The sequence below is a fragment of the Geospiza fortis genome, unplaced genomic scaffold, assembly GCF_000277835.1.
Source record: "Geospiza fortis unplaced genomic scaffold, GeoFor_1.0 scaffold99, whole genome shotgun sequence".
Classification (NCBI taxonomy): Eukaryota; Metazoa; Chordata; class Aves; order Passeriformes; family Thraupidae; genus Geospiza; species Geospiza fortis.
Genome location: NW_005054521.1, coordinates 3,769 through 17,915, shown reverse-complemented (window position 1 = coordinate 17,915; position 14,147 = coordinate 3,769). Strand labels below are relative to the sequence as shown.

Genomic DNA, 14,147 nt, shown 5'->3' with positions numbered 1-14,147 from the left:
CCGGAGCGTCCAGTCGGCCCGCCCCCGAAGCCGGGCTCATGGCGCGGGACCCCGCGGGTGCAGCTGAGGGCTCGCAAATTCACCAACCCCCGTGCCCCGGGCCGCTGGAGCACCGGAGCCCAACGACACCGCGGTGCTGACCTCGTGCACCAGGGACCGCCCTCCCTGTTCCCTGATATCCATCTCCGGCTCTCCAGCTTGGAACAGGGCATTTGCCCGCAGCTGGTTGTGAGGGAACCCAGCGCTCCTTGTCCTAGCGCGCACCACTGAAATCCCAGCGTTGTCCAGTTGCCCACATCCTCCAGTGGTGGATCCTGCGGGAGATCCAGAGGCCCTTGCTGGGTTTTGGGAGGTATCCGCCTTTCCCCAGTGGGACACGGGGAGGCACACGTTACAGATCTCCCCACATCTGTGCACATGCCAGTTCCCTGTCACAGCCTCTTCGGACACCCATCCCATGCTCTCCGTCTGGACATCTTCCTCTCATCCACGGGACGGCTTCCTATTGTTTTGTGACTTTTTGGAGCACTATGCATATCCCCATGGGATAAAGCCCCCTCTCTTCTCACACTAGTGATGCCACTGTAAGATTTTCACTCTTTTGTTTCCAGCACGGAGGAGGCATGTGAGGTGCTTGCCTCCCTCCATCCCTGTCTGTGCTCCTGACCCCCTCTGTGTGGAGAACAAGCACCAGACAGCTGTGGGAACCCTTGTCCCCAGATGTGCAGCCCTGAAGCTGTGTGGTGAGTGGGTGCTAGGGCACCTCTTGGGCTCTGTGCCAGTGAATCAGACGCAGTTTTTCCCCCCGCGCTTCTGCTGCCAGTGACTGATGGGTGAAATAAACAGAGTGGGATGAGGGGGAACATTGGACAATAGGATATGCCATCTGCTCACTGGCCCTGCCTACCTTGCCAAAGACACTGGTGTGGGGTCTTCCCTCTCTGCTGAAAAGAATTGGGACAGGGGACTGGGATTGGCCTCATTTCCATGTGTGATTATCAGAGCAGAAACAAAGCTGTGAAGAGCTGGAGAGGAGCTTGAGCTCTGGCAGGTGATGCCTGTGAAATTGCATATTGTCTGTCGGTGTGTTTGTCATTCCAACCACCCTGGACCATGCCTTACTGTCCTTGGTTTGATTTTATAACCTTTGCTCTCACAAGCAAAATGGTCTCAAACCTGCCAGATTCAGATTCAGGTGTCAGTAATTTTTCCTGGCGCGTCACCGAGGTTTTTGCGGCACACTTTGCTGCTTTCTGCAGCGGAAGCACTGGGATAGGCACAGATTAGCTGTGCAGGGCTGCCACAGATGCTCTGAGAGGCAGTCCAAGGGGACTGGTCTCTGTGACAAGTTCAGAAGTAGCAGCAGCTCTGACCGAGTTACAGAAGGAAATGCCAGGGAATTTGAGCTCCATCCAGAAAGGCTGACAGATATCCTGCTGGGGAAAGCTGATAACCTTGTCACCCTTCTGCTCTTGCCTCTCAGTCTTCATTTTTATCCCATTAGAGGGAAACTGGCTTATAGTTGTTCCCATATTATGTTCTTGCCAAGTTCTGCTTTGGTAGAAATGGTTATGAATGAAGAAAGCAGGATTATTTTCCCTCTTAAATCCTGCTTTCTATCCATGGCAGCTGCCTGTTCTTCCTCTGCTCTTGTAAAAACACCCACAGGTTTCTCTGGGAGTGCCTGTGTCCCTTCTCTTCAGTAAGAGAGACAGATGGAGCTGAGAGGTGTGTCCTCCACTGCCTTTGGAAACAGGTCAGATCAAATTAGTATCAGGCGTCATTTGCTTTCCCACGCTTTGGGAAGACTTCTCTCACTTTCTCTTTTTCCTCCTATTCCTTGGATGTGGCTGTGGTAGGATAGTCAAGCCATATGCTGCAGAGAGGCAGGCTGTGCTCCTCTTCAATACCATAGAGGAAAGTCAAATGAACTCAATAGAACTGCATTTGGATATTGGACATTATTGTGAGAGTTCAGTCACTGCCCATAGCTTGAGGAGTTTTGGTGCCTTCGGGGACCACGAGCCCCAGCTGCACTCAGTGGTACGGCACCCCACAGCCACAGAAAATACCCTGCTAAGACTGGATGCCTTGTTGTTTCCAGCTGTGCTCACAATCCATCCATCCTGCTGCTGCTGCTGCTTTTATCTGAAATGCTGGTTTGTGCTCTACAGCCCCAGGTCCTGGCCACTGCTTCAAGTGGGAGCTCTGGTTCTTTCACCAGCATGCATTGGCAGACTCCACCTGGCTCCAGCCAGGTGACACCAATGCAATTTGTCACAGTTGAAAACCTCTTTGCAACTCTCTGGCATCTTTCCATGCCAGACTAAAGGGCAAGGCACTGCATCTGATGGTGCTGCAGAGGGAAAGTAGCCACTGGCCTGCCCGTCCCTTTTGTTTATGGGACTGGAGCTGCTGTGAAAGGGAAGGTGTCCTTAGAGGGTCCTGTTTGAGCCAGGTGGGATCAGACATTGAGGCTGGAAAGTTATTTCTGGAATGCTGAAGGTTGTCTTGGTCAGGGGAAGAGCTGCATTTTTGTTAGTCCCAGGGCAGGTTGGTTAAAAAAGTGTAGGAAAGAATTAATGTAGAGGTATGAGGGAGGGAGGGAAGGCAGGAAGGAAGGCAGGAAGGCAGGAAGGCAGGAAGGAAGGAAGGAAGGAAGGAAGGAAGGAAGGAAGGAAGGAAGGAAGACGTGGGATGCCGGTGTATACTAGTCATATACTGATATAACCCTGTTGCAGTCACTCCTGATATCCAGAAGGAAGAACTAAACCTCAGACTTTCAGGGATGAGTCTAAGACTGTAAAAAAGCAACAGTACAGCCTGGTAATTTTTCCCCTCTCCTCAAACATGAGACTTCTACATTGTACTTCACAGAAAAAAGACAATAAATCTGTCCAGCATGATGCCAATAGTCAGAATACTTGGCTTCTTCTATGTTCTCTTCCTGTTTTAACAGTTCCCAGAGCAGTGTCGGACCCCCAGCCCTTCCTGATCTCAGACAGCATCTCCTCGGTACCTTTTCCTTGCATCATCCCTTGCCCACTCCTGTCTGCTCCCAAAGGCCTTTTGCTGGTTGCTTCCCATTCATCTGAGCAAGCTCAGCTCCACTTCCCAAAGCACCCAGCACCCTTGCTCCAGGAGGGGCACCCTGCAGGATGGCACCCTTTGCACTGAGTACCTGCTTTATTTGTGAAGCAACTGCACAGCCTTTTAAGAGCCTTTTAAAGAAGTCATCTCCATGGTGTCAAGCTAAGGAGCGAGGTGCCAGCAGTGCTTAGCATTTGTTCTGCAAAGAACATGGAAGGCAAAAATGGCTTTTTTGAGGTAAATAGCACCCCAGGACAGCAGTGGCTGCAGGGGCAAGGTAGGTGACATCTCTGTGGCATTTGCCAGATGGTGGCCCTTCGGGGATACCAGCTGGTGGTGCAGTGTGTGGCAGCTGGAATCCAGCCAGACCCCTGCATCACTTTTTCCTTCTTTTTTCTTACCCCGCCTCTCTTCCCCTCTTGCAAAAATAAAGCCTGCATGAGGTCCAGCCTGATCCCTGCCTCCTTCTCTCTCTGCTGCAAGTTCCATGTTTCAGCCAGCACTGCCAGTGGCCAGCATGGGCTGCTGGAGGGAAGTTAGCAATAGCCAGTTCCCAGCAGGCAGAGTTCCTGCACTTGATTTTGCATTAGTCAGAGCCTTGTTTCTCCTGCTGCAGCACAAGCGTTTTCTGGGAAGGTTTTTCTTTACCAGGAGGGGCATGACTATAGTGTGAGAGGAAACACACTGACCATTTTTGCCCAGAAGCCCAGTGGTAAGCATTTTCCCATGTTTTTACATTTCTGGGAAATATTCGTTTGTGTCTTTCAGAGAGAAGCAGTATCCTTTTGGAAAGGACAAGGGGAAGGGAAGAAATCCAGCTCCCATGTAATAGGATATGTTTTATGAGTGCTGCTGGCCATCTGTGCACTGGCCATTGCTGCTGGTGGATCCAGGGCAACAGCTTGAAGCCCCACATTCTGATCTCACTGGGAAGGGTCCAGCAGGAGCCATGTCAGAAACTGACAGCAGAAGCCACATGCTAAAAATAATTATGGCAGGACCTGTCTGCATGGAAATTCCACAGAATTTAGAAACTGGAGCATTTCTTTCCATCCAAACTACTTTAGAAGGAAATAGAGAACAAGAAGTGTATCACTGCACAAAACCATGCTGCGCCCACATCCTGAAGGCCATATGGCTGAAGCTGTATGATTATGTGGTTCATATGATAGTGGGAAGTCCATAGCATAACTACAAAACTGCTGGTTTGTAGGAGCATTGCTGCAGCAGCAGTTTCTACTTACAGGTACTCACTCATAGGTGTGGGATCACTCCTACTGCAGGTCTGCCTGGCACTGGCCAGCTGCCCTCGTGGCTATTTCTAGATGTTCCTCCACTTCCTCTTGCTTGTCTGCCCACTCTTAATTTCTTGGGTTTGGTAGAAACAGACTGGATAAGGATCATGGCTGGATTTCTGGGCTGCAGCTGTTTTTTGCAGGTGTGTTCTGGCAGCCAACAGCTTCTTTTGAAGCAAATCCTCATCCAGCACATTGCAGGTCTGCTCTTCCTGACTGTGGTGTTTCTTCTCCTGCTCTTCTAGGCCACTCTAAGATCTCAAGAACTCCCATTAGGCTTTGGCCATAGTGTATTGTGTTGGACAGTATCCCGTGGACCACATCAGGAGCTCTTGATGGCAAAGGTGGAGCTGCACTGACTGTACTAGGAACATCTATTGCCTGACCAAGGTAGGGAATGAGAGCAGGATAATCAGTCATACCATTACAGCCCTGGGATATTACTTACCTGAGTTGTTGCCTAAGTGAAGTGGTACAATTTTTGGTGGGCTTCAGAAAATTCCATTAACTGCCAACATGGGTTGTGGCCAAGATGGAAATTTACCAAACTAAAGCAAATCACCTTGTGACTCTATAAACATCGGTCCTAAGTGAGACTCTTTGAGCTGAAAACTCTGCCCCTGCCATGCTGTGGGTGGTATGGAATCAAACAGTTGGTATGGTTAGAAGAAAAAAGGAATAGGGAGGGAAGACTTCAGTGTTTAGTGTTTAATACCACCATGTCACAGCTGGAGGATGTGGTTTCCAGTATAAAGCCCCTGGAAGTTCAGGGGCTCTTCCCTCAGAAGCAGGGAGGTGAGGGAGTGTGGGACCTCAGCAACATTGACTTCTTTCAGACAAAAAGAGTTTTTCCAGGTTTTATTTTCCCCCATTCCCTATTATTTGTTTGTCTGGAGGAGGGAGTTTTTAAACTACAGAGACTCGTTTGCCATATGGCCCAGAGTGGGAACAGTGCCATCCCTTATTTGGGGACAAACTGAAAATACCTTTTCTGCATTTGTGGGTTGAGGCTGAACCATTTACCTTTGTATCTTGTGGTTATTGCTATGTTTTCTTTTAGTAAATTGTTATTTTTTTCATTTATATCTCTTTGCACTTGTCTTATTGGTAGAAGGGAGAGAGGTTAAAAACTGTCAGGAGGTAACTTAGTTTGGAGCCTCCACTTGATAAACTGTCTCAAAATGAGACAGCAGTGGTAGAGACTCCAACCCTTTTTTCATTACCCAGGACAGGATGTCTCTCAGAGCTAGCAAACCCTCATGTGAAGCTGATAATAGGACCAAAATCCTCCACTCCTTGAGGTTCAGCCCTGGCTCATTGAGAAATGCCAAACATTGCACTGAACATGAGGGGAAGAGATTCTGTCAGAATTCATCCAAGGTTACAATCCCCTCCCCTCCATCACACAAGCGCAACTGTTGCCCATGATGCACAGCATCCACACATTCATTGCTGGAGCAGTGTTTCACACCTATGGAACACAGGGAAAGAATAGGACAGGCCCCTGGAAGGTCCTCTGGGCTGCCCTGCAAAGGGCATGAGCTCTGTCAGGAATGGAGCAGGCTCTGGTGATGGAACAGAGAAGTCAGTTGTGCAGTAAGGGTGGATGGTACAAGGTGAACACGAAAGGGAATGGCAGAGGGAAAGGGTCAGGTACAGATCACTGTGAGCATAGGACTGGGAAGAAAAGAAGGGAGATGTGAGAGAAAGGTTGGTTGAAGGACAAAGGGGTGGGAGAAGAAAGAAGGGGAGGTGAGCGGCAAGGGTGGTGGAACACTAAAGTATTGCCTTAATGCAATAACCATCAATTAGATGGTTATTAGACGACAGCAGAAAAAGTCGTGCCAAATGAGGCTAGGAAGCACTACCATACAAAGCAGACTAAAACCCAACAGATCAATTAATTGATCTGGGAACAATCAAGATGCCTGCAAGCAATGCTAGGAGAAACCAGCAACAGCACTAAGCAGAATTTTGTGGTCAGCCTTCCCTGGACTTCCGTACTTGGCTTTACCACTGAGCACTGAGCAATGTCTTTCAGCAAACAGGTAGGTCCTGTTGGAGTCATCTCATTCCTGTTTACGTGGTTGTCTTGTCCTATGCAGGTCAAGACAGAAATACTCCCTCCAGGGGGTTTATAGATTCAGATCAACATGAAGTTTTATCTTCGTTCTACTTTGGGTGAACAGCATGAACAGCCACTGGTGACATTAAACTGGGAGGGTGGCCACCTAACAAATGGCTGCCCAGAGGGGCCTCAGTCAACCTGAGAAGTAGCACCCTGTGGTGTCCAAGGAGAATAGGAGCAGAGCTCTGCACAGGGTTGACACAACTCTGTGCATTCAGCCAGGCTGGACGATTCAATCTGCTCAACACCCCTTCTGAGAAGGACTTGGGGTTTCAGCACACAGCAGGCTGACCATTAACCAGAAATATGTTCCCATCACAGATAAGATAAACAGGTTGCACTAGCAGCCACATGTCTAGCACAGCCAGAAGAGTGATTTCTACCCACTCTGTCCAGAGCTGGTGAGGCCTCTCCAGGATTCGTCTCCAGCGTTAGGTCCTCCAGTTCAGAAGGGATGTGACAAAATAGTAGAGGAGCCAGCTGAGACTACAAAAATGGTTAGAGACCTGGAACACAGTGCCTCTGAGGAGAGAGGGCTGGTCTTGTGTAGTTTGGTGAGGAGAAGGGAGAGGGGACATCTTCCAGGAGCCTGTGACTGCTGAAAAGGCAGTGACAGACATGAGAGCAAAACTCCTGCAGCATCAGGCAATGCAGCAGGGATCACAGCCATAGAATGCAGCTTGGGAGGTCCAGAAGTAGATCTCAACAACAGGAAGTTTTAGTCTCCTGAAATACAATTAGCCTTTAAAGTCTCTTCACTTACCCACCCAAAGCACCTTGCCAGAATCAAGGGAAAAAACAAACAAAAGAAAGCAACAAAAACCCAAACAGTCCAAACACCAGACACACTCCCAATTGTATCTTCATCCTAATCATAGCAGAGGAACACAATGCAGAGTCCATCTCAGTTTGCCATGTTGCAAATGCTTGTCCAATGTAGCATCTGAAAGCAATTTGCAGTAATTTTCTATAAAAATATTTCACTGTCAGATCAACAGCAATAGGAAAGCCTTGAATTAGACCACCCCCCTCCTACCCCACAAATACCTTTTGTATAGACTGAAAGAACTGCTAAGAGCTCTCTCTTTTTGGTAGAATTTTTCCACGTGTTTCTTTGCAGGTAGACATCATTCTTAGTTGTTCATCCACTTGGCAAGTTTTCTGTCTTCCACACTGTGCCCTTGGAGTAACATTACCAAGCGAGGAAAAACATTCTTTTTGCTAGAAGTCTCTTCTCTTCACATGAAAAAGCTAAAGCATACCCAGTAGACACATGTAAGTGCTGCAAAGAAATAACACAGAAAATAGTTTATTTTCCACTCCAGGAGATCTCAATAACAACATCTCAAACTCACCAGAAATAAGCTTTAAAGTAATGCTGCAAAACACATGGGACAACATACATCCAGCTCTCAAAAAGAGCAGGAAACTGCTTCAGGCAAGATGTGCTTCTAAAAATATTGCTGAAGGTGAAAATACATTTACATTTAATATTACCACATTTGGTTTTGCAGTTTCATAGAATCATTTAGGTTGGAAAAAAACCATTAAGACCATGCAGCCCAACCATTAATCTAACACTGTCAAGTCCACCACTAAAACATGTTCTTATGTGCCACATCTACACATCTTTTAAACACCCCAGGGCTGGTGACCCAACCACTTCCCTGAGCAGCCTGCTCCAATGCTTGACAAACCTTTTGGCAAAGTCTTTCTTTACCAAAGAATCTCCTCTCAATACCAAGAGGCTTTGACTAAACAAGGATTTTGGGACTCTTATCACATAACACTATTTTACAATACAAAGATTTTTAAGACTTTTAGGCATCTTCCACCTCTCCTTAAAATGAAAGAGAGAAAAGCAGTACCTTAAGACACCCAAAGAAAGTGAGGTGAGCTAACAAATGGCACATGATTTGTTCCAATCAGCAGGGTTCCACTGGATCACTACCATACTGCTTTTCAAGTATATCAGGATTTACATTATGAAGGTTAGGCATTCAGCCTGTTCTGTCTGTGCAGAGCTCAACACCACTGATACTTCAGATGCCAGCTGCAAATAATAAAACACCTAAGCATGTCAAGCATCATGGCTCTACTCAGTAGCCTGAATCTCCAAATGGAACTTAAACTCCCCAACTTCATAAATTCCTAAATGGGATAAATGGGCTTTAACCTAACTCCCAAACATTTCTAACCGAAGGAGTTATTTTCATTAGTTTAGCAAGGAATATGGATCCAGCCTTTTCAGCCTTGGTATTCTTCCATGGATCAAAGGCAATATTACCTTCAAACCCCATTTTTGGGTTGCTTCAGCCTCCTGCCAGTCTGCAAATGAAAACCCTTCCCACGGCAGAAAAAATTTCTCAGGTTGAAAAGGCAATTCTGAAGTGAGCTTTTCCTTTGGAAACTTTAATAGGTCTGTCCTTTCCCTGTTCCACTGATTCTTAATGGCTTTCAAACTCAGAAAATGGGAAAATTGACCACTTTTTGCAATCCACTCTTCCTAGTATATGAGGAAGGATTACACTGGACTTTGAAAGAGGGGAAAGAAAAGAAGAGTAGCCTGGCTCAGTTCATGACAAGTGGATTGAACAGTCTTACTGGTGGTGCCAGCCATTCATGGGGATGAATTCCCTTCCTCACCTCCAACTTCCCAAGGAAATATTTTGCTTAGGATGGCCCAACAGAATAAATAAGACCAGAAAAGGATGGGCCAAGGGAAGGATGATCAGTGCAAACTGACATAAGATTCTCCTGCCATTCTGTGGGGCTGCCTTGCCTTCACCATACTGCCATCACATTCCTGCACTGGATGAGATCGATCACCACTTACTGAAGACCAGTCCTACTGAAGGGGCTTCTTTTCAGCCAAGAAATGAAATAAAGGAGCAGATGGTTTGAAGTGCCCAATTGAAGCAGCCCACTATTAGTTTGGCTCAACTCTGAGGCAAAATTACAGAGTGAGGGCTGAAAGGAAACACCTAAAAGCAGATCAGGTGGTGATCTGGATATTCCAATATACAGGAACAGAAAGGAAAATGCACACTGCTGTTTTCTGATCTGAGATCCTTCCTGCCAAGGTGGGGTTGGTGAAAGCCTGCTAGTAAATCTGCAAGGAAGGCCTATGTAGACCTCAGCCAAGAAAGATTATTGCTTTATTTGCCTGGCCATGCTTTAAGCTTGCCTAGGTCATCCTTTCCTCTTTCTCCTTTCTGTTGTTACCATGTCTTGTAAAGAATATTTGTAAGTGTGGCCCATGCAACAAACTCATTTCTTATTAGCTTGCATTGCCACTTCCACAGCTTGCAAGACAAGCCACAACAACCTCCATGGGACAAGTAAAGGATTCAGACTTCCCCAGCCTGCATAGGATCAGACCACAGATGTAGAGAATCTTTGGAATAAAGCAAACCTGAAGATGATGAATGTCACAGACCATCATGACATTTACACAAAACCCCAAGCATGTGAAAGGTCTCCATTTCCTGGACAATATCCAGTAGGAGCTGTATGTCTTTTGTAATCTTCAGCTTCTTCCCAATAGAACATTCCAAGTCACAGAGCCAAAGCTTTCTGAAGGCAATGGCAATGCTACAGAATAAAGGCAGGTCTTTATCTGTGACACCCTGAGAAATGAGCAGCAGCTATGCCCCTGCTCACCTTGCAAAACTGCCAGCCAGCTCTTCCATGGGTTATGCAGCCAGGCTCATGCTCCTGTACTTATTCTCACAAACAGCACTATAAAGCCACCAACCCAATGCAGGCTGGGAAGTGAAAAATGAATGAGAGCGTGGTTTAGCTTGCAGGTTCCCTCTTATTAGTGCTATGAGAGTATGACTCCTAACAGTGGGCTCCATGGTTGCAAATTAATTGCTGCTTCTGAACATTTAGTACATCTTTTCAAGCAAAATGCAAAAGGAGAGCTGATCTTCAGAGCACTTAGCACAGATGTTCAGATACACACTGACAAATGCCTAGGAACCCCATGTTAATTTCTCATCATCCCCTTTTTCTCCTTCCAAGGATCAGTTTTACAGCCCAAATCACTTGGCATCTGCCAGAGCCAGAGTCTCTGATGTATTTCCCAGGAGCTTCTGCATCCTGCGAACTGTCAGTTCTCTTGACAATGGTGCTACACTGCACCCTTGTGATGATGAAGGCCGGTCACATGCTAGGCTGTACTGGCCAGAGTGTAACCAGCACGTGAAAGGGCAAGATTAAAGGTCCTCCATCCCTCTGGGTGCTCAAAACTGACTGGACAAGGCACTGAGCAATCTGATGTAGCTTTGGAGTTAGCCTCACTCCCAGCAGATGACAGGATGAAAGATCTCCAGCAGTCCCTTCTCACCTAAACCCCACTGTGATTCTCTGCCAGCCTTTCCAGACCTAGAGATGCTTCTTGGATCAACACTTGCAACACAACAATTTTATCTACAAGAGGAAGGACAAATAACCTACAGTTCTTCTCAAAACATATGAAAATAACAGCTTCTGACCAGTGATAGAGACAGCAAGTATCTGTTGCATATTAGAAAAGCTTGACATTAAAGTAACTCTCATTATCCTTGACACCAAAGCAAATCACATCTCTGAAGTAAGAAATCAAGCTACATATATTGTTATTAATAGGAAATAATATTTCTTGCCATTCCTATAAAAAAATAAATATTGCAACATAGCAAAAAAACCCCCACATATTTCATCATCTATGCACATGGGAAAAACACCCTGCTTTTGTCTGAATTTTGTGAATTTCCTATATAGGACTCACCTAGACACAGGCTTTAAGGTCCAGAATGAGGTCATAAAATTATTTCCTTAAACCTAGCTCATGAAGGAAAAGAGATTCCACCTTTTAGGAGAAATGTCTCTTCATTTCAAATACTCCTACTGCAAAACATCAACAGTTCAACACTGAGCTTTATGAGCTCATGTGGTACATTTAAGTTACAAGCAACATTTTATCTGGATTTGCCTTGTGTGTGGTCCCATTAGACAGAAAAAAACCTCTCATTATATGTATTTTTGTGATATTTACAAGTTTACCATTATGGTCTAGGATGAGCGTAAAGCCACACTCAAGATAACCTTAAGTTAATTAACCCCATGAAAACTGAAAGACACAAAATGGGATCACATACCCCACTGTTTTATTTATTCCCCCGCAAAGCTGTTAAAATGTCATTCAGAGCCCTCATCTTTCAGCAATGCATCTTAACCAATGACAACTTCAGCCTATTCACATGCTGAATTTTATGTGAATTTGATTTGGAAATAACTGCTCTTCATACAAACAAGCCTATAAAATAAAATAAAATAAAGATTTTGCTTAAAATGAAATAGTGGTTTAGGGTTTTTTTCCAATTCGTGGTGGTGTCTGATAAAAAACTACATTGATTTATCCTCTTAAGTACAGGTGCAAGTTTGCAGAAGTTCCTTTTGCATCTGTGTTTGTGGGTTGAGTGTTAGAAGAGTGTTGAGTGTTAGTGTATATCGCTTCTCTTAGCCTTCCTGGGAATTTCAAGGAAAGGACACCTCTTCATTTCTCCCTTTGTGTCTTTGTGCAAGAGTTGACAGATCCACCCTCAGCCTGAGAGCTTGTTCTTTGAATCAGCTCTGCCTTATGGCAGCTGCTTTGCTCAGCTGCCCAGCAAGGTGGGCGAGGCAGATGCATTTTTGCTCCTCTTTTTGCTCCTCCATGCTGGGGAACCAAAAATAAAAGTAATGTTAACTGTAAAAATACATTCACTAACACTAGATTTACCTATATATTATTGCATTTTCCCAAAAAGCTTCTATTAGAAGTCCATACAAACAACAATTTAATGTAATCACAGGATACAGCCTATGGGGTAATGCACAGGAAATTAATGTTGTTAATTTGACTTAATGTGAACAGGACTCTATTGAAAATAGGATCATGACTAAAGCAACAGTAGTGATAATTTTGCTTACAGAAAATTACTTACCACAGGTAATAAAAATGTTTGCTTAAATTATTTTTATCATAGCTCAAGAAAACCTTATCAGAGACACCGTTCCTGTCTCCTGTGGCATGAAAGCTCTTTTGGGGACTCAGTGTGAAACCTCCCCAGTGTGAGAATGGAGAACATATTGCACTGTCTGTACATAACTGTTCTCTGCTGGGGAAGATCCTCAATATTAGAAGAAAATACTATGATAGTGCTTCTACATTTTTAATATTTCAGAAAATCTTAATCAGAGAACACTTTTTTGAGGGGATTTATTTTTCCACGGCTGTTCTACCTTTTTGTATATAAAAAGTAAGCAATCACAACGTTATGGAATATCACGAAAAAAATATTTTGTGCCCCATCATGGAACTGAGGAAAGATTTAGAAGAAAAACCTGAAATTGCCAAGCTTGATTGGTGCTCCAGTTGCATTTTTGAGGGGTGCGTGTAGGAGTCATATTCCTATTATGTCAATATATCATCCATGTTTCTCCTCAGAACACCATCCAACACTGTAGCCAAATGTTTCAAGTAATTTTCCTTTGGTACCTTGAGGCAGTTTGTTCCTCCGCCACCTGAACCGGGATGGGGAAAGACACTTTCCGTTTGCAGTCACAGGTAGAGGGGATCACAGCAAGACCTCTTCGTGTCTTTCCCAGTACTGCAGATCCAATTGCAGACGCTTGGTGGAGCAGGATATTTACAAGTTGCAATGAACGCTTAGTTCTGCGTGTGCATAACAAACAGCTCACATTGCTGTCGGAAAAACCATATTTTTCCACTACAACCACTTGTTTCTTTGCCTGCTCTCTGCATAAAAGATAGTAAGAGGACAACGGTACAGGGAGCTCATGTACCCTTCAGTTCCGTTCTCGCCCTCAGCTGAAGAAAGGAAACCTGCATATGCAGTAGCACTGCCTTTAAAATGAACCAAAACAGTAGGTTTAAACTAGATAGTCAGAAAAAAACCTCTTCACTGTGAGGGTGGTGAGGCGCTGGAACACCGCTGTCAGGACCTCTGGTTGCTTCTCTAATAGGAATTGCTTTGGGTTTTTATTTGTTTCTTTCTTTCTTTCGTTCCGCGGGACGCGCGGCGGCTCCTCCGTTAGGATGAAAAGAGATGACATTACTGACACGATTTCCCTTTTCTACTTGAAAATTAAATGCTCTGCTCCTGTCCACTCTGGCAAAATTGTCACAAGGGGCAATTCTTCCCCATGAAATGCTTCGTCTCATGCAAAGAAGAAAGCAGTCACAGGGCAACACTCTTCTTTACTGCTACATTGTTTTCTTTGGTTACTTCTCTAATAGGAATGACTTTGGGCTGTGATTTGTTTGTTTCTCTCTTTCGTTCCTTGGGGCGCTCGGCAGCTCCTCTGTTGGGTTCGCGAGGGCAACGGAGGAACGGGCGCGAGCTCCGGCGGCTCCGCAGCAGCAGCAGCAGCGCTTCTCTCGATCGGTTTTCCGCTCGACTTTTCGCTCGCTCTCCGTCCCCTCCTCTGTCTAACACTTCCTTCACTCCCGTCTCGTCTCGTCCCGTTCCGTCCTTGTTCCGCCTCTCCCAGCCTGGCTCATGCCGCGTCCCGCAAGGCGCCTGTGGGTGGGTCGGCCCCGTGCCCGACCCTGCCCGGCCCGCCCCGGCCTCCCCTCCGCCGCG

The 14,147-nt window shown here is 45.8% G+C and overlaps 1 protein-coding gene across 1 annotated transcript in view; it reads left to right on the top strand.

Annotated features, from left to right (window-relative positions):
* Positions 1-5,104: 5,104 nt before the first annotated feature.
* LOC115948791 (serine/threonine-protein kinase pim-1-like) overlaps positions 5,105-14,147 on the top strand; it is a 12,083-nt gene continuing 3,040 nt past the window's right edge. The window contains exon 1 of the mRNA XM_031063670.1: positions 5,105-5,180. Within this exon, the coding sequence (XP_030919530.1) occupies positions 5,105-5,180 (76 nt within the window). The remainder of the gene's footprint in view (positions 5,181-14,147) is intronic.